Here is a 21,916-nt window from a genome sequence, read left to right as displayed (position 1 = left end):
TCTATCTAATTGAAGAAACCCAACAACTTACTTAACTGAATTGCTTTTTACTCTTATCATTCTTAGAATAAATTAGCAACAATTCAAATGTAGAATGTTTTAGCGTATTCATTTTGAAATAAAACAAACCATTTTGGCCATTGCGCCCTAATTGTCTTCTGATTATTTTTTTTTGTTGCAGAACAAAGTGATCCCTGTAGAGATAAGGAATGTAGTTTTGGTTCGCGCTGCATGATAAATCCCGATGGGCGAAATGCTACCTGTGCTTGTCCTGAGAAGTGTCCAAATTATGGTGATCATACCACTTCTCGATCTGTTTGTGGTTCTGACGGTGTTAACTACAGAAATCAATGTGAATTACAACGAGCTGCGTGCTCCAGTCAAACCAACATAACTATCAAATTTTACGGAAAATGCGGTAAAATATATCTTTTTTCAATGATTCAAAAATCATTCAACTCATGTTTTTCTGCATTTTTACAAAAATCGAAAAATACAAATAGGCAGATAAATAATGTAAATCATATTTTCATCGTGTAATTTCTATAGCTTTTTCTTAATGATAATCATTTGGGGTATATCACAACATCAAATATTAAAAAAACAAATATACACATTCTTTCACGGCATGACTCCGTTAGGGTACGTATAAATATCTATGATACCTCTGCAGGTAGGCATCGGGACCACATCACATAACTCCTAGAGTTATGAAGTTATTCTAGAACCTGGATATGTAACTAAATATATGATTTATTTCCGACAAGAAAATTGAATATTTATTGAAATATTTCAAACCTACTTGTTTGTGAGTGTAATCATTCAAAACATTAGCTATGAAATAGAACTACGTTTATATATGGTAAAACTTGAAACGAAAGGGAAATATTTATTTTTTACCAACTACGAAATCATTGTTTTGTCAGAAACTGCACATAAATGAAAAATGATTAGTGAAAAAAAACATATTGAAACTTTCTATTTAGAGAATTGAACTAAGCTTTTCAAAGAATATTTATTCTTATTGTCTGTCAGTCTAAAAAAAATTATCCAACCAACTCCAAATAGTCAAATCGAGACAGGATCGGTCTTTCGCAAAGACCGTTTTATAATAGAAGAGAATATGGAATAGAAACATTTACAAACCATTTTCAACTTCAATTCAAATCAAGGTACGACCATCATGTACCTTTCGAGAAAACCGTTTTCTTGGCATTCGCCTCGTAACCATGCGCCTAAAAATAGAATTATGTTCTGCATTGTAAATACTGTGTTGTTTACTTTAAGGCAGTGGCACGAACACGAAATATCTGAAAAATCTGGTAAAAATTCCTGTAATTAAATTTGCCAAACTTCTTGGAAATATTTCTGATTCCAACAAAAATCTTGCCATCGAATGTTTCCGTGAATTATTACGAGAATGAAACTTTTGATAATCACAATGAATTATCGGAAGACAGAATAGAAAAAATATAAAAAATTTGAGTACTAAATATTAGTTGATCATTTATTAGCAACGAAAAATATTCCTTTTCAAAGACATAGTAATAATGGACAATAATTATCAAACACCGGTCGAGTTCAAGACAAAAGTTTCGGACAACACCTGCGACTTCGAATGGATACTATAAACCTATTCTTGAAAGACCATATGAGATAGACTCTGTACAAAGCTAAACTAACCAGAATCAATTAATACATATTTGCAATGAAGAAACTATTCCTACTATAATGTGATATGTGAAAGTTACTTCACAATTTTCCAATGTCGGAAAAGAATATTTAGCATATGTTGACACTGGGATTTTATAACACTACAAATAGTATTTACTTACATTACTTCTCACAATATTAATTATACATTGTGAATAAACGACTACATCCAGTTGTATCACGAAACATATTTTTTGGAGCCAGCTCCATCACCTTTGTGATCCATGTTGGGTAAAGTAGTTTTTTTCAGTTGTCAAAACTTTGGCAGATTTATAATTCATATTGTGTCCTTCATGATAGACATGAGTCACTAATGAACATCTATCAGGATATAATCAGGTATCGCTTTTGTGGGAAGTTATCCGACTGATCAGTGACCTTTTCGACTGACCAATTTACTTTTTGTCACAATTTAAACAAGGTATTTGGTGTTTTATCTTTTACTTTAGTAAAAATAGATTGAATATTAAGAGTTTGACTATACGTTATTCAATATTTTGCTGTTTGAAGATTCCAGAAAGTTTAGAAGTAACTGATCTTATGTATGGTATACAGTGCTTTTCAGATAAAAGTATCCACCTTTAATAACTTTTGTAATACTGGTATTTAGAAAAAATCCAAAAACACGTCAATTTATGTTGGAAGGGGCAAGCATTATGGCTTATTTAAACTTACTGGAAAAGCCACCCCCTCACCCCTAGCAGCATCCCCTTTATTTTTTTAAATTACTTTTCATATTTTTTATGTAAAATTTGGATACTCCTCTTTGAGCTGATTTCAAAAATGTATAATACTTGTAGGTTAAAGTGGTTAGTTTATGAGATAAACAATTTTTCTTTTAAGAGCACAAATTTTACTTATTATTTACTTTCACCTTATTTGCCTGTACTAAAATGGGTTGTACAACAGTTCAAACTCTTTAATCTTTTTAACTGTGCTATTTATTATGAAGTTACAATAAGTGTTCAAAATGAGTACCATTCACTTCCATACAATGGTATAATCTATTTTGAAATGCCTCTCTGACATTGCTTAATACGGCTGGATTTAATTGTCGACATTCATTTTCTATCCTCTCTCGTAAATCATCCAGAGATTCTGGTTGGGTAGCATAAACTTTTGTTTTTAAATACCCCCATAAAAAGAAGTCTAGAGGTGTTAAATCCGGTGACCTAGGTGGCCACTCCATCATCTGCCCCCTTCTACCTATCCAACGAGCGGGGAATGTTTCGTTTAAAAATTGTCGGACAGACATAGCATAGTGTGGGGGAGCTCCGTCTTGTTGAAATACCAGTAAATCTTCGGAAAGGTTATCATCATTTTCTATTATTGTTGTAATACGTGGGTCAACCCCTTCCCTGAGTAACTCAAGATATGATTCACCATTTAAATTTCCGTTGATGAAGAAAGGTCCGACAATGTGGTCACCTAGGATACCACACCAAACGTTTAACTTTTGGGGATGTTGTGTATGGAATTCACGCATAATATGTGGATCACTTTCAGCCCAATATCTACAATTATGCCTACTTACTAAGCCATTTAATGACCATGAGCATTCATCAGAAAAGCAAATATTGTTTAACAATTGTGGATTGTTATCGATAATTTGCGTCATTGATTCGCAAAACTCTAGACGACGATCAAAATTATCTTCATTCAACTCGTGCACCAACTTAACTTTGTATGGGTGGTACTTGAATTTATGTAGAACTCGGAAAACTGTAGAAGATGAAACACCGATCGCTCTACTTATTGTTGACAACGATTGGGGTTGTTGAGCCTCTAAGCTGACTTGCCCTAAAATTGCCACTTGGATTGCTTCGTTATTTACGAGTCCCTCTCGCTTATGCACTTTATTGCAAACAGACCCTGTTTTGGTAAATTTCTCCATCAGTTGAATTACATACTTATGAGTTGCATGTCTTCCGTCATGTAATTCGTTAAATATTCTAGCAGCAGCTCTTGCACAATTATTATTTTGGTAGTATAAACCTACAATTTCAATTCTTTCTTGCAAAGAGTAAACCATTTCAGAGAAACAAAATAAATAATGTATCAAATTACACTATCAATAGTGACTACAAATTATAGTTGACAATGTCAAACTTTAATAAAAAGTAGAGTTTTTTGTTGTTTGGATTTTTTAAGTAGAATAAATAGCACAGTTAAAAAGAGTTTGAACTGTTGTACAACCCATTTTAGTACAGGCAAATAAGGTGAAAGTAAATAATAAGTAAAATTTGTGCTCTTAAAAGAAAAATTGTTTATCTCATAAACTAACCACTTTAACCTACAAGTATTATACATTTTTGAAATCAGCTCAAAGAGGAGTATCCAAATTTTACATAAAAAATATGAAAAGTAATTTAAAAAAATAAAGGGGATGCTGCTAGGGGTGAGGGGGTGGCTTTTCCAGTAAGTTTAAATAAGCCATAATGCTTGCCCCTTCCAACATAAATTGACGTGTTTTTGGATTTTTTCTAAATACCAGTATTACAAAAGTTATTAAAGGTGGATACTTTTATCTGAAAAGCACTGTATATGGTAAATGTAAATAATGGAATAGAAATGCTAGAAATGACGTTTGAAAAGGATGATTCAATGTTTATGTCAATGTCAGATGTATTATACAAAATTCGTTTTAAAAGAAATGGAGGATATAAGTTTTCATAAAAAAGTTTGTAAAGTATTTTAATGTTTTTTATGAAAAATTGAAACTGAAATTGAAATTTTGAGGAGCCTTTTTTCATCTGTTTGATTACATTAATTTTAGTGTTACGGTAGTAATATAAATGATAATTGATATATCTTCCAGACCTTATTGGCTTCCTATAACAGTCAATTAAAATTTATTATCTTCGTTTCTTATAAATTTAGTATCAAAAAAGGGTAACGATTTCTCGGTATTCTCCTTTTCTATAGCAAATTGTATTTATATTGTGTATAAACTATTCCATAATTTCGATCTCTATACAGGGTGATTCATTAAGAATGTCGAATCTCTGAACTGTAGATTCTAGACCTCAAAATATGATGATTGTGCTCAACATGCCTTATGCAAATATTGCTAGTTCAAAGTTTAAATTTAAATTTTGATTTTCGCCTTAATTTTTTATGTTTTCACAATTTCTCTTTGAAAATTGGCAATTTTACGTTTTTTGGCATGAGGAATCATAATTTGCACTCTAATTTAACATTGCTATTAGAGGGCGCTAGTTACAATTGTTTGTGTTCATTAAATCAAAGTAAACTTTTTTGGGCTGAACTTACAACTAAAATAATGAAAAAATATTTGTTATTGTTATTTGCTTCTAAAAAGTTCAATAAATTTCAATTTTTTCTTAAAAAATTTTTATTATCCCTTTAATATGTAACAATAACAAATTTGTAAACAAAAATAAAAAACTTCAAAGCAAATGCTCAAAAATCCCACCATTTACTTCAATACACTTTATGATCCGCTTTCGTAAAGATCTCTTAATATCAAAAAATCCTTGTCTATTATTTTTAATTACATCTGCGGCTTCTTCTATTTTCCATCGCAGTTGTGGAAGAGAAGTAATTTTTTCTTTGTAAACTAATGCCTTGAGGTAATAAATTCGGAAACAGGAGTGTAATGATATTGATGCAATTTTTCCCTCTTCAGTATTCTAAAAATAGATGATTGGCTTATACCTGTTTGCAGACTTAATCGGCAAGTACTGATATCTGGATTCTCCGTTACACAAATTAAAATTTCAGTCGGCAGCTTCATCGGCAGTGATTTTTTTTGTAGCACCGTGCTCAGTTTTAGAGCGTGAAGACCCCGTTTCGCCTTAAGCGGTTGTAAAGATTTCGGTACAGTTTGTAATTAGGTTGCCTTCGATTTGGGTATATGTAATTGTGAATATCTTCGAGCCGCAGCTAATTTTTGGAAAAATCGTTATGCCTAGGCATTATTTGATAAATAACTATTACACTTGTTAATTACCAAATTTTTAATAAATGGTATACTAATGTATTACTTATTCTTATTATTATCCAATTTTTGCTTCTACACAAACTGTCTAAAAGTGACACAAGCCTACTTAAAAAAAAACGAAAAATTAAAGTCTACAAAAACTGTCTATTAGTGACACAAGCCTACTTGGAAAGAAAACGAAAAATTAAACTACGGCTTAATTCACGAATGTGATTTTTATATTAAGAGATCTTTACGAAAGCGGATCATAAAGTGTACTGAAGTAAATGGTGGGCATTTTGAGCATATGCTTTGAAGTTTTTTATTTTTGTTTACAACTTTTTATAAGCAAATAATTTGATAACCGATTGAGTTACACGAATCAAAGAAGTAACTTTTTTTGTAGAATTTAACTCTTTTTAATATTTTTTAATTATTTTAGTTGTAAGTTTAGCCCAAGAAAAGTTTACTTTGATTTAATTAACACCAACAAGTGTAACTAGCGCCCTCTATTAGCAATGTTAAATTGGAGTGTAAATTAATTTTCAAAGAGAAATTGTGAAAGCATAAAATCTTATTGCGAAAATCAAAATTTAAATTTAAACTTGAACAACCCGTATCTCGGAAACTAGCAATATTTGCATAAGGCATGTTGAGCACAATCATAATATTTTGAGGTCTAGAATCTACAGTTCAGAGATTGGCCATTCTTAATGAATCACCCTGTATACAATTTACAATCTATTTTTCCTAAAGTAAAACATAAAACACCAATCAATAAATTGCCTAACATAGTATGTATATGAAATACCTTGTTTAAATTGTGACAAAAAGTAAATTGGTCATTATCATGAAGAACACAACAATAGGAATTATGAATCTGCCAATGCTTGACAACTTAACAAAAACTATAAAAAGCATTTATTTTTAGAAACAACGTATAATGCCCAAAATTATCAATACAATAATAAAAAAACTGATTTAAATAATCTTAACGTAATTCATGCATATATTTTAGATTTTTAAACAAATTATATAAAAATTCAACGTCATTAACAACCAACTAACTTCATCTAACCTTTAAATTTCAACTTCACTTACAACGACCTAACCTTTAAAATTTATTGTCATTTATATTCTAACCAATGAATATTCAGCTATATTCATAACGACCCAGCCTATTGAAATTTAATGTTAACCATAAATTAACAAATCAATATTGAACATCATTCACCACAACTTATCCTTATCTAACCCATACAAATTCAACGTCATTCATAATCTAACCAATTAAAAATTAATAAAAATTCCTATAGTAATCAGAATCAATATATCAATTTATCAATATTTCTATCAACATCAATTTGAATATTGCATTTTGAAACCTATAAATTTAAAATTTCTAAATTTTTACAATAATTAATACAATTCAAAACCACCGAAAATCTTAATTAATTATTGTAAGTAACAATTTCATTATTTTTGTACGTTTATACATATTTCTTATATTGTATTTAACCATAATTTCAGTCCCAGTTGATGAATACATAAGTATTCGAGAGCTTGGAAAATATATTGAGGTTAGTCCACTTTGGTGTTTCATTGCCACGTTCCCAATAAGAAATGGCTCTTTATATGGCGGGCAAAGACTTCGTATATATATATAGTAGTAAATGGAAATGGAATACATTTGTGTGAAATTATTCAGTTATCAAGATGTGATGCTATTAATTGCAGTTTTTTATGATTCTGCCGTTTGTTGTGTACTATTACCTGTTCATATTAAATAGAAAGATTTTAGTTTTTCTTGGATTGAGGAGAATAAAATATGCATGTTATTTATTGTCCTCAATTTCTTGTTTTCTTATTTGGTTTTTTATTTTTTATAAAATGTAATCATATCTTTTCATAAAATTTTAAATCATACAAAATTTCGATACTTAAATTTATAAAATCAGTTTCGAAACTATTTAGTCATTGTTGTTCAATCCAACAGTATTAACGAAAATTCGCGTCGTCCAATAACTTGTGAACGTTCTAATTCTAATTTCCGATGATTAAGTCTTTCATAGTTAGTTATACTCTCATAACATGTCAGTAACTTTCGAACAACTAAAAGATGTACTAAACGATAAAATTAGTGCCTACCAGTCACGTATAGTAGATTAACCGAATAATTGAATAAGTTGAAGATTATTATTTATACGAATAAATATCAGTTTCATAGATTTTGAATTGATTCGAATTTTAGTAATAAATAAGTATTCGAGGGAAATGACTATAGGATCTTAAATGATCTATTATTTTGTTTGTTATTTCCATATTTACTCACTTATATTGCAATTCAAAAACTTCATTCATATACTTCATTTCTGGATTGTTTGAAAAAAAGGATTATTCTCCTTATACAAATAGTGACACACTCATATTAATATATGGCCCCTTACAACAGCATTGGTCAAAGGTGTATTTAAAAACCACAATGAATTAGACTGGCTTAAACAATTGATCCAGAAAGAATCAAACTCAAACAAATCAATATCTCATGAATATAAATTATTTTCAGTCATATAATCAGTTATAAAAAAACTGGGGAATAGCGATCTATTGTATGCCAAGGTTTGTGTCAAAGTGGAAAAATGATCATAATGCAGGAATGCAACCCACTTCTGACATAACGAGTACTAAGGTGTTAATGGACCAAATTTGGTTATTAATAATTTCTGTTCACTTGTCCTTTTGAAATTATACTTGGTAAATTTTCCAAAAAAATATATGTTTAATTACTGTTTTTTTCTTCACTTCAGATGATTGATAAGTTAACTTTTATTTTGATATGGGATCATATCAACTGATTTGACTTTAATCAGTAATTCGATTTGTCTTAATTTATTATTGGCTTTCTATTATTTCATTGTTAAGATGAAAAAAGAAGATTCCAAGCTTGAAATATGCATTCCTGAAGAAATCATAGAAAAGGCAAATGTGACAACATCAAATTTGTTGTCGCAAAAATCAGAATAAAACTATCTAAAAGAATATAACAATACTTTTATGAAACAGCGGAACCAGAATAATATTCACAGCTTTACAGAATGCTAGCTATTAACTATTCTAAACTAAAAGCAACCTTGCTCCAAACGACAAATATTTAATGTTCAAGATGGAAGTTTTACATATTTGATTATTTTTTTGTTACTTTATTTATTAATTACATTAATACTAGATTCAAAATGAATGCAAATTGGCGTTTTACACTTTTATAAGAAACCTGTTCAAACATGATTTCAATACATTTATATTAAAAATAACAAGAAGGCATAACTTCGTGTTGATAGACATTGATCACTTAAAACAACATGAAAATCCATTGTTGTTACCGAACGGATCAATTTTCTCAACATAAAAAGAAATTATGCTTCACGAATTTTACAATGAACTAATAAAGGCCGTTTTTTCAACCAAAATTCTACATCATATGAGAATCAAAAGACCAATTTGAATGTTGCAAATATTTACCAATTGAATGAAGCTATATCTGGTAATAAAACAGATACAACCCAATAATTGCGTTTTCAATATTCACATTGCTACGTGAAACAAAAATATATCATTTATTTGTAGTTTTTCCCTCAATTCAATCATTATGCGTTCGTTATTAATTGTAATTTACCGAAGGAGCTTAAGTACAATATCCCAAATTTATACTTGAATTTTAATTTTTTTTATAAGGCTGCAGAAAAATAATTAATCCAACATGTGCATAAAGTGTTTTTTTTTTTCACTCATGAAATTGGTCAACTTTTTCCATTCGTGAAAAAAGTGGCACATTTATATATTTCACTTTCTAAACTTTATTTCAAAAAACTTGAAAGAATCTCGTTTTCTATTTGAATACTGCAATTTCTTGGAATTCTAATAATTGATTAATGTTTTATGTCTGAATAACGGTCTGAAGCACATTTGGATAACACTTTATTTTTTAAATTTGGAATTACTAACATTTCACTTTTTGTCACTTGTTCTACTATACCTGTAGTTTGCTGAAGATTTACAACACTAACGAAACAGTTTGTAGGAGAGCGGCCGTTTAACATTTCTATAGTACAAATGTCTTTGAATTTAAATTTTTCTTTGCAATAATAATAAGCGGAACATTCTTCTTTAATCAAAATTACTTTTTTCGAATTCTTGGCCAAATAATGTTGGGAAGGAATAAATATTTTTTGATCTTGGATAACGGGATATAAGTGAAAAAATTCAGAAGTTTGAGATTTTAATATTGGTACATGGGTAGCAAATTAAATTTTGGAATTTGTTCCTCTTTATATATAGTATTCAAATATTCCATAATTTCAAAAATTTCTTGACTGAATTTTAATAAACTATGGGTTGTATTTAATTTAGAAAATATTGTTGCGCTTCCAATATTATCACACAAAATGTAATTAAATTTTGATAATCCAGATTAATTTGTGGAATTGTACTATAAAATCTAATGAAATTGTTTGAAGTTATTATCTTTCTTCATCATCCGAATCGAAAGTTCCAAAAAGCCATTTATCTATTTTTCCTATAGCATTTATTTAACTTCTTTTGAATCTAATATTGGGATAAATATTGTCTAATTTTCTATCTAAAGTGTTAATGAAAACTTTTGTTGTTTTCATCATTTGTTCAGCCAGGTATGGTATGAAATAGGATTTGTTGCAATCGCTTGTATTAAACTATTTCTTAAAGTATAAAAATATCGTTTTAAATTTTCTATTTGCTTATTGATATCTTTCAAATCTATATAATATATAAAAGTCTGTTTGGTATAAATAAGGTAACATGGTCCTTAATTAACTTGTAACAACAAATTATTTATCTGTGTAATTTCTACATCTTCGGCTTTAATCTTCTTGTAAATCATTAGGAATACCATTAACGTTGCTAATTTCATTTTTCTGTAACAATTTTTTAGAATTAATATCAGATTTTTTTTATTATATTTTCATAATAATTTTGTAATTTCAGTGTTTTGGTTAGGTTTGAATATGAGGGTGGGTCAGTTCTATTTTCATTTTTTTTTATCAATTATTCCTTCTTTTAGAAAGAAACACTCACTTAGTAGGAACTATGAGGAAAAACAAGCAAAATCATCCGAAAGACGTCATTGAGAAGAAACTGAATTTAGAAAAAAGTCACGGAGAAGAGAGTTCAGAAGAAATAGTGGTACAGAAATGGAAACCAAAACAAAATAAAAAGTCATAATGATTTCAACGAAACATAATCTTGAAATGGTAGATGTTCCAATAAAGAGAAAAAGCGTAGATCAAGAATAAAAATATTATGAAAAAAGCCAAAAAAGGCAGTGATGAATCGGGAATAAAGAAAATGAAACCAAAAAGCATTATGAATTACAATAATGGAAAAATGGAAATTGATAAGTCTGATCAAATGTCGGTTTACAACATTGGACTGCACAAGGGAATGTGTTACCGAAAAGTGACCATGGAATTAATCACCGGGACAGTCCTTGTTAATGCTCATGTAATTTATGAAGAAGTCGCCAAGAAGAAAATAAATATAACCGATTTCAGGGAAGAGGTTTCCAGACCAATGATTTTTCAGAATAGTGCCGAAGAAGAGTCTGCCGCAATAAAAGGAGTGCATTTACTACTCACATCCTCCGGTGCAAGAGAACTCTTATAAGAGAGGAGGCAAGAAAAAAAGGGCGAACAGTTAAAACTTTTTGTGAAGGGTGTCCATCGAAACCGAACATGTGCAAAAAATGTCATATTAGAATTCATTCCAAGTAACTTTTGAATCAAATATATTTGTAGTTATACCTCTTGTTTCTTCAAATGTTATTTATTTTTTTTAATAAAAACAATATATCTATCGACTCTGTTTTTTGTGAAAAAAAAAAAAAAGATTTTTAGTTTTCTGTTGATGCCACCAAAAATATGCTTAGGTGTGAGCCTAGCTATTTGCCTAGAAAATCACCCCTGGCATCATCAGTGTTAATATTAAAGATCCTGGTAGGTCTGTCTGTGAGATTTCTTGATGTCATAGACATCAGTTTCGTTTTTGGCAACTTCCGCACAGTTTTTTCTGAGACCAAACAACGTTAGTTGGATAGTTTCGTCGTTGCTGCGGTATGGGGTTTATATTAATTGGTTAACTAGGAAAATTATTATTATTATTATTATTATGATTATATCCATTATAATTATCATTATTTCGTGGGTAGTTGAAATTATTTCTATTATAATTATTATTGTTATTGTAATACTGATGACGGTAGGGATAATTATTTAATGACATTATTATTATTAATTTATTGCTGACTCATGTTTACAAAATATGATCTTTTTGCGTATCAATTTTTAGAATAATTTAGATTTTTCTTCAGGTAACTTTATATTATGCACTTGTTGCATAATTTACCAATGTAACATGAATAGAGTGATGGTGAATAGTCTAAAAATAATTACAAATAAATCATTTTGAAACAAAAATAATGTATTCCATATTGTCATGATTACTGATTTCGCCCGCATTTATTTCATTTAATGTGTGAGATATTTAGATAACTTTCTAAATATACTATGATATATTATAAAACATGTCACGTATCACATTAATAGTAATAAACTTTTTCTGTTAAATTCCAGATCCATGTGCAGGCGTTCAATGCACCGAACCTGAAGTGTGCCAGTTAGATGAACACCGCAACCCGCTATGTCGATGTGGAGATCCTTGTGCCTTGGAATTTACTCCAGTGTGCGGCTCAGACGGAAAAACGTATTCAAATGAATGTATTTTGCGACAGGAGGCTTGCCGATCTAGAAAGCCGTTGAATATTATTTACCGAGGAAAATGCAGCTCAGGTTAATAAAGCTTTATGTGTTGTTTCTGAACATTTGTTTCATTTGTCGGTAGTAAATATCACCATAAAAGCTCGAACTTAATTAAAAATATATTATACTGAAATATAGGCATAAAGGGAACTTAATATCAAAAGTAATAAACCTTTTATCCAAATGGGCAGTCATTCACAAAATACTAACTCAAAATCTATATATTATCGTACTTCTGCATATATAATTTTATAGATTTACAAATTACTACATCGAAAGCCTCTCTAAGATCTTTAAAAAATACAAGCAATCTTACCTTTATGTATGGGATCGAATGGGAATGTTGTCTTAGAAATTGTCAACTTGTCACAAAATTAGTTTGTTTTATTTCAAATTTCGTTCTGTAATAATTTTTTACCTATAAATCTAATCTTTTTGAATATGTTGATTATATGAATATTGTTTTGTGTTCTTCCTTCATTATTTTTATAATAAGTATGAAATTATATTTCTTTCGATATATTCATTGAGCTCTACTATGTACTTGTTGCTACTTTGAAGACGGTGCTCCAGCTTTAGCTTTTGTATTCCAAGTCGAAGAAGTATCCGCCTAATTCATTGAGGAAGCTCTGCTCGGGCTTGACTTGACACGAGCAGTGACTCTTCGATCTTTGAATTGCTTAACGTATCAAATCATATTCTCTGGGAACTTCTAGAAATGTTATTACTGGGCCTAGAAGAACCCAAAGTATCCAAATTGAATATAAATATCCAGATAGTTCAATTCAGTTGGAAGTGCATTAGTGTAAAAATTATTTTAATGATATTATTATGTCAATAGTATTATATAGTTATAGTACTTAGAGTAAAAATAATCATTCCCGTTAGCAGTAGATCCCTCGATAGACAATTATGCGGCAATGGAAATGTTCTCTATTTGACACTCCACTTCCGTTTATTCTGAGTATTCAAAAATATTTTGAAACATCTCGGTTTGGAGGGAGAGAAAAAGAGAGAAATTTCCAACTTTTATTATCCGAGCAAATTGTTCACCTCTATACTTTTCACGAAATGAACCTATTTTCAAAGAAGCTGCAGAATATTTATCCAGAGAAAATCAATTTGAGTTAACCAAGTTTTGTTTTTATTGGTTTCTATTTTCTTGTTTGTTAGCTGGTATTTTTTGTATAATTTCATACCTACCTTTTATTATATTTAGCAAATATCTCAAAACTTGATAAATATAATCATTCCAAAGCTCATTTCCATTTTCACTCATTTGAAATAGAAACAAAAGTAATGGCACTAAAATGCATCATGTATTTTCTCGAGGAATGCCTTAAATAAATAGCAATAGTCGTTCAGTTCCGTAGGAATGGTTCACCCTTAGAATCTTGAATGGAAATTGTCACACACAATTTTAATAGGTTTTCTATTGATATTCCAATTTATATTCTTTGCTAAGCATAAGACCTGTCGCCAAACATATAGAGGTAAATAGAACTTGCTTTCATTAATATGCTGATATTGTATTAACTTTCCTTGGATTGTCTAATAGGAATAAATCTATTCTACGAAGATGATTTACCATTGGTCACTAGTTTTGAATTCATAAAGATATCTTCGAATTTTTGCGAAATAAATTTCATAAATTCCTTTCTGTTTTGCTGGTTCTGCTATAAAAAGTTTCTGTCGTTGAACAAAGAATTGTTCTGGAAATTTTGAAAATTTTATAGATTTCTCCGTAATGTTGGATAGAACTTCTAGAACAAATTATATAACTGTCAGAAAAAATCATAAATAGATCTCATGATTAAAAATTTTTGCGCTTTCTCTCTCTCTCTCTCTCTCTCTCTCTCTCTCTATATATATATATATATATATATATATATATATATATGGGAGTGATTCTCTTCCACTCTTTTCTATATTTTGCTTTCGTTTTCCAGTCCTGAACTCATCTATTCTTAGGTCTTCCATCACCTCTGCGTACCATCTTTTCCTTAGTTTTCCTTTTTTTCTTGTTCCTCCTTCTATGTCTATCCTTTTTCTTGCTGCTCTAAGATTCTCTGGCATTCTCTGTATGTGACCCAACTGCTCTATTCTTTTGGATCTTATTATTTTACTTAGTTCTGCTTCTCTAAATAGATTGCTTATTTTATTATTTGTTCTTATCGGCCATTATTCTCCCTACTTTTTACCTCCTAGTATCCTTTTATTTATTTCTCTCTTCTCTTCCTCTGCTTTATTAAGAATACACGTTTCGCCTCCGCACCTCAATATTGGTCTTATTATTGTTTTGTATAAATATAGCCTGGCTTCTCTGGAGATTTTTTTGAAACTTATAGCATTTAGCGCTGCCAACTATTACTTCCCTCCATCATCTTCGCTTCCAGATTTCCTCCTTCGTCACCGTCGTTTTTTGATAATCACCCCAAGATATACATAATTTTGAACTTGTTCGAAAACTTATCTATTTGAAAACTTGTTCTTAACACTATCACACTGTGCAAAAAGCCCTCAGCCGGCTATCCAATCGAACCTTGAACTTTTATCAGTGATATTTAGCTTTTGTTGATTTCAATATATATATATATTAAAACTCAATAACCTATTATTAATCTTACTTGTAACTTGGTAGAAAATTTTGCACTTTACACTTTAACAGCCTTGTTGATTTAAATTGTTCGTAATTTTCCGGAAAATAAAATTACGGAGCAGCATTCAACACCACTTCTCTTAGATAACTGGACCGTACTAACAGTGAAAGAAAGGTAACCAACATAAATAAAATATCACACGTGTAAAATAGGTTAATTTTCCTTTGTGAATGGTTAGATCCTGACCATCTATCTACCCTTCTAGCTATTGAAACAATATTTGTAAGATTAACATGCTATTTTTCATTAACTCATAAAAAAGCTTCAAAGAACCATTCTTTATAGCATTGAACGCCTATCAAAATCACTTCGTTCCCATTCAAGATTCTCTACATCTCTTATATGATATTAATGATGAGAGCTACAAATATTCATGTGACATTTCTCTCATGTAAATTAAATAGAACTGTCTTTTCGGCTACTCATATTATTCACTAGAAAGAAGATATTGACTTTGATATATTGACATATTTGAATAATCTTCTAGAAGAACTAATAAGGAATCAAACTGTAAGCTTAAATCATTATCAACAAACAGAATTATTTAAAAAAAAAACAATGTTACTAAAAAAGCACTATAAATTGCCTTCACATTTCTTATGTTAATAACAAATATGTATTAAGAATTTTACAGCAGTTGTATTCATCTATATTATCTACATTTCCTTTGCCTCTGTATTCAAGAACCCAAGAACGACCTTCTGATTATTGAGCTGCCCAGACTGTGCTTTTAACAGTATATAACAATTCACTATTTTACCCTAATGCGATAGTAGAAGTTAAATTGCAGTGTACTGGGAAGATTTTTATCAGAATTTGTAACCTATAGAATAATATTTTGGAATATAATTACTAATGATTTAATAAATATCTTCTATCTCTGTAAACTGCAAAACATCGAGATAATAGCCAAGAAAATTTTTAATTGGACAGCCAAATATTAAAAAGTAATAAGAGTATTGGTCATTGCCTCTTTTAAAATGGATTTAACATTGTAGTTAGTATGGTGAAATTATATCCTCATGAAATATATACTTCTGTTATACTTTATTAAGTAAAAATAAATATGATCAATATACTCCTATACCATTAATCATAAGTAATCACTTGGAAGGAAATCAATATAGAAAATGATGATAATGACAAAATTTTTTTCATAAGAATATAATACCAAAGACAAATAATATATAGGACAAAGTACGATGTAGTATTGATGTGATTGTTATGGTGATTAACCAAATTAAACTCAAGAATTCGATCAAATATATTAACAGAAAATATTCAGTTCTGTAACCTGTGCAAATCATAAACTATGGAATATTTATATCATTTCACTTTCTTTCCACATATAAATGTACGTAACAAATTTGTTTGGATTATTCCAGCTTAATTAATTTACAGTTATTTTTTTCATCTTCACTGAATAGCATAGTTGTTAAGTGTTAAGTAAATTTCTGAATACTAAATATACCGTTTACTGTTACACCAATACTCATAATTACATTTTTTTACAGGCATTTCGATAACCAAGTTATCATCTTAAGAGACCGAAGGTAAACAGGTTGCATTCGGTCTTTGAAGACACTTGTATTATCAAAATTTCCAGAAATTCCAACTTAGTTTTTCAATATTCTATAGTGACCATGTATTTGTGGTGTTTGGTTAATTGGTCTTGAGGTAAGGTAAGTTGGAATTTCTAGAACCGTTGGCTATATTCATACTGAATACACTGTTTACACCACAACTACACTAACACTCACAATTACATCGTATGACGCGCGTTTCGATAATCAAGTTATTATACACTCTTTACAGTTTACCTTCAGTTTCTGAAAACTTGGTTATCGAAACGCGCGTCAGACAATGTAATTGTGAGTATTGGTGTAGTGGTAGTGAAAACAGTGTATTCAGTATTATTCACAATTACATTGTCTGACACTCGAGGCAGTGAAAGTATACTTTTCAGTAAAAATCGACTTTACCTTGGCCGACTCTCACTGAAGAATCTGATTTTTCTGCAACCGATTATTATAGATAATCTTATTTTTTTGATAATTTCCAGGAATAAATCCATGTATGAGTGTTCGCTGTAATCAGGGCGAGGAGTGCATTATCAACAAATTTGGAATAGCACACTGTGAATGTCCCGACAGGTGCGAGCCAATTATGAGGCCCGTCTGCTCCAAAGATGGAAGGACCTACACTTCGGAATGCGAACTGAGAAAAGCGGCTTGCGTTACTCAAGCAAATATTGAGATAGCTTATACAGGTTTGTTTATTGATAATTCCCACCAAAAGTAAAGGTGATGCTTGCTGAAAATGTTTTATTGGTAATTGTTAAGGATAATGGCAAAACCAAAAAAAGTTTATTCTAAAGACAAATGATTTGGGTGAGTTTTAGAAAATTGTTAATATATAAAATGAGCAAATATAAAAATTTGTCAAAAAAGAATGTGTGCAACATACGACTACTATACAATGTGCTTCTGCAGATAATATTGATCAAGTTGCCGATTTAAAAGGATGGAATTTGAACAAACGAAAGTGTTACTAGTAGTAAAGATGATAAATATGAGAAACAATTGGAAAACTATGATATGGCATTAGTGATGTAAATTAAGAGAAAAATACAAAATAACTAATACAAGCAAAGAAACCTCAAACAAATTATTGAAAAAAGTACTGGAAAAGTAAAAAATGGACAGAAAAAGACGTGCTCCAGATACTATTTAACGCCGGTTGGCTCGTCCTTTTTGTGAAATGTTATCAATAGATGATAACATTATAGCTAAGCATATTAAATCCCAGTGATAACTCAATGACTTTTCCATTAAACTTTTCAGATGGGAATAGCTAAATTTTGCCTGAATTCCCAAAGTCAATTCAAGCACATTTTTTGGATATGTTAATAAACGTTAGTCAATCACCAGTTGTATCATTCAAATATTAGAAAGGTAAACATCACCTTATTTCCTAGAATCATTATACAGGGTGATTCATTAAGAATGTCCCATCACTGAACTGTAGATTCTAGACCTCAAAATATGATGATTCTGCTCAACATGTCTTATGCAAATATTGCTAGTTTCCGAGATACGGGGTGTTCAAAGTTTGAATTTGAATTTTGATTTCCGCAATAATTTTTTATGTTTCCACAATTTCTCTTTGAAAATTGGCAATATTACGTTTTTTGGCATGAGGAATCATGATTTGCACTCTAATAGAGGGCGCTAGTTACACTTCTTTGTGTTAATTAAATCAAAGTAAACTTTTTTTGGGCTAAACTTACAACTAAAATAATAAAAAAAATATTAAAAAGCGTTAAATTCTACAAAAAAAAGTTACTCTTCTTTGATTCGTGTAACTCAATCGGTTATCGAGTTATTTGATTCTAAAAAGTTCAATACATTTTAGTTTTTTCATAAAAAAATTTTATTATTCCTTTAATATGTAACAATAACAAATTTGTAAACAAAAATAAAAAAATTCAAAGCAAATGCTCAAAATGCCCACCATTTACTTCAATACACTTATGATCCACTTTCGTAAAACAATGTTGAATTAGAGTGCAAATCAGGATTCTTCATGCCAAAAAACGTAAAATTGCCAATTTTCAAAGAGAAATTGTGGAAACATAAAAAATTATTGCGAAAATCAAAAGTTAAATTTTGAACACCTCGTGTCTCGGAAACTAGCAATATTTGCATAAGGAATGTTGAGCAGAATCGTCATATTTTGAGGTCTAGAATCTACAGTTCAGAGATTGGACATTTTTAATGAATCACCCTGTATACGTAAGGAGTAATCATAACTCACTAAATTTCATTGGAATATATTGTGCATTCATCCCACAGGAATATGCGGTAAAAATGGTCCTTGTAGTGAACATGAATGTCAATTTGGAGGTACTTGTGTGGAAAAGGTCGGAACAGCACACTGTGAATGTCCAGCTTGTCCCGCAGAATTCGAACCAATTTGCGGTTCCGACGGAATTTCCTACAGCAATGAATGCAAGCTTAGATTGGAAGCTTGTAAGCACAGGAGAAATATCAGTGTCCTTTATAAAGGTCCTTGCAGTGAGTACACAATTTAATTTTGATAAACGTTTCATATATATCGGAAAAAATATCATTTATATGATTATTTTGATATAAAACTCTTTAATTATAAATCTATTTTTTGTTAATATTATAATATCAGGCATACTTGTTTCAGATAAGCCTAATATATTTATTATTGATAACATTGTAGGAAATACTACTTTTTATAAAATTTGTTTCTTTGATATACATCTAAGTGAGTCAAGACATCACTTTTTACCTATTTATTAAAATCTTTTATCAAAAGAAACATGAAATCAAGACTTATAGTTGCGTCACACAGCAAACGTTTTATTAAATTTTGATTGATTCTATTTAACAATATTGTCTACGTTATCATTTATTTCTAACAGGAATCATCAACGTACGTCTGTATACAGGGTGATTTAAAAAGTAAACCTTTGATTTTCTACATTGATTCGTCTAAATTTTTGAATTGGATATTTTGTTTTCAGTAAACAAATTCATTATTTCCCGAAATATTTTTAGGTCACTTCTGTTACAAAATCAGTTTTTTCAAATAATTTTTAAAATGTAGATAAAATTGACGTTTATCATAGAGATGACAATATTTAACTAAATTAATTCTAACTAAATATTCGAAGTGTCCGCTTACAACCTTTATTCTATGTTCGAATGAATTTGACACATTTTATACCACTTATATACCACAATACATTAGAAGCTTCTCTTATTCTATCTCTCATTTCATATACGGTTTTTATGTGGCTCCACATTAAAAAATTGAGTTTTGATAATCTAGGTTATGGAGCTTGCCAAGAATTTAATCCTCCTCTGCCTATCCACCTTACAGGGCAATTATTATTTGAGTGATTATAAATAACAGTCATGATCTATCGTCTGGAAATTACATTCTCTGTCGAATAAATTGCAATTATTCATAAAATTTCAATAAAATTGGAAATATTTCGGATAATAATGAAACTGGCGCAACCCAATTTTTTCAAAATATCAAATGTAGGCAGAACTATCTAAAAAAAATTAACAAAAGTTTTTTCAATCTGTATATTGATGTATGAATTTATACACACACTGTATCTTACTTACGTTATTTATTTACACACAGAACTATTCACTAATAATTAACATTCAATATATTCAAATACATTTTTTTTTGACTTCACTTCCTGATGTATTCATGTATTATTTACTAACTACTACGGCTGCTAGAACCTCGTTCTATATAAGATCATCCTATCCATGACTATAGCCACTACAATAAGTTCTCACGCATCCATCTAACTTCAGCTTCAATTGACACATTAGAACAGTAATTGCTTTACGGTCTATATACGAGTTCATAACACAATTAATTGAAAATCTTGACAATATTATTTAACTTACTACATGGAATAAATAAGAGTGGTTTTGCTTCTTATTCATGCAGAGTGTTTTTTTCGTAGATATCTCGATTTTAACAAAAAAAGTAAGACATACCTAAAATTTTTTTAATTCATAATAAAGTTTCACAGAGATCAGATTCCGTGTATATATTTTTTGAAACTAAAACCAAGAACTTGTGTAGGTATACAGTGTGAAAAATAAGCTTTCTGGAGACATCAATATCGTGAAAAAAACAACTGTAAACTCTAAATCTTTGTAAATCATAACAACTAAAAACAATTGCGATCAATTTTAGAATTGTTTTCATTGTGCCATGGAAAATGGAAAAAACAATTTTTTAATGATGATTCGATTTATGTAAAAAGACACAATATATATCAATGGAAAATCCATAACTATCAATATTATGTTCGATTCCTTCTTATTAATTATTTTTTTTTATAATTGGTTTTAGTCATCTAAAAATTTTGTGATTTCAGTTCTCTCAAACTATTGTTTCATTTCTCCATCAGAGATCGCAATCGATTTTATAAACAATAGAAAAATTATTCTTTCGGTTGTCGAATATGTGGTTAATTCCATTGAATGGAATTTTTCCTCTACTATTAATAATGTAATATAAAGAAAAATTTTTAAAAACCACACTTTATAAAGGTTTACAAGTGCATTAATAAGTAAAAAATACAGACAGGGCAGGGGTTGTGGCGTACAAGGTTGGTACGTATGACATCAAAATAATAGGTAATAATATAGTTGAAAAATTCTAAATTGATTATAACAATACCAAAAGTGTGGGCGATTTTTAAGAGGATATAACATACATGTACTATTCTTGAAAGAGATACAATTTAAACTTCCAAAGTTTTGATATTTTTATACCACCCTTGTCCGTCACGACCCCTATCCTGTCCTTATTTTCTACTATTCAGTGCACTATTGAACGTGTGTAAAGTGTGGTCTTTGTTTTCTCTAACTGAAGTTTGAGAAATCTTTTTATACGAATTTTATTTTTCTTTCAGACGGTTGTGAGAGTAAAAAATGTGATTTCTACTCAGAATGTGAAAGTGATGGAACAGCCGAAGGACGTTGCGTGTGTCCAAAATCATGTTCTGACCCTAAGGTGAGTAGAGTTTCACATTTTTTTGTAAAATTACCTCTTTTATATACAACAAACATATCACTAATCAACTAATCATGTATAGTATCTTAGTTGTGAAATAATATAATGTAAGTATCGTTATTGGCTCTCGTTATTTTAATTTCAAACAGGTTTTTGGACTTGAATAA

General features: G+C 29.8%; 1 protein-coding gene across 10 annotated transcripts in view; it reads left to right on the top strand.

Annotated features, from left to right (window-relative positions):
* Positions 1–21,916, top strand: part of LOC130894048 (agrin-like) — a 451,778-nt gene that overhangs the window by 357,835 nt on the left and 72,027 nt on the right. For all 10 annotated transcript variants that reach the window (XM_057800666.1, XM_057800652.1, XM_057800642.1 and 7 more), the window contains 5 exons: positions 182–418; positions 12,319–12,534; positions 17,227–17,433; positions 19,019–19,240; positions 21,649–21,749. In XM_057800666.1, the coding sequence (XP_057656649.1) occupies positions 182–418; positions 12,319–12,534; positions 17,227–17,433; positions 19,019–19,240; positions 21,649–21,749 (983 nt within the window). The remainder of the gene's footprint in view (positions 1–181; positions 419–12,318; positions 12,535–17,226; positions 17,434–19,018; positions 19,241–21,648; positions 21,750–21,916) is intronic.

The sequence above is a fragment of the Diorhabda carinulata genome, chromosome 1, assembly GCF_026250575.1.
Source record: "Diorhabda carinulata isolate Delta chromosome 1, icDioCari1.1, whole genome shotgun sequence".
NCBI lineage: Eukaryota > Metazoa > Arthropoda > Insecta > Coleoptera > Chrysomelidae > Diorhabda > Diorhabda carinulata.
This window is presented reverse-complemented; position numbering and strand designations above follow the sequence as displayed.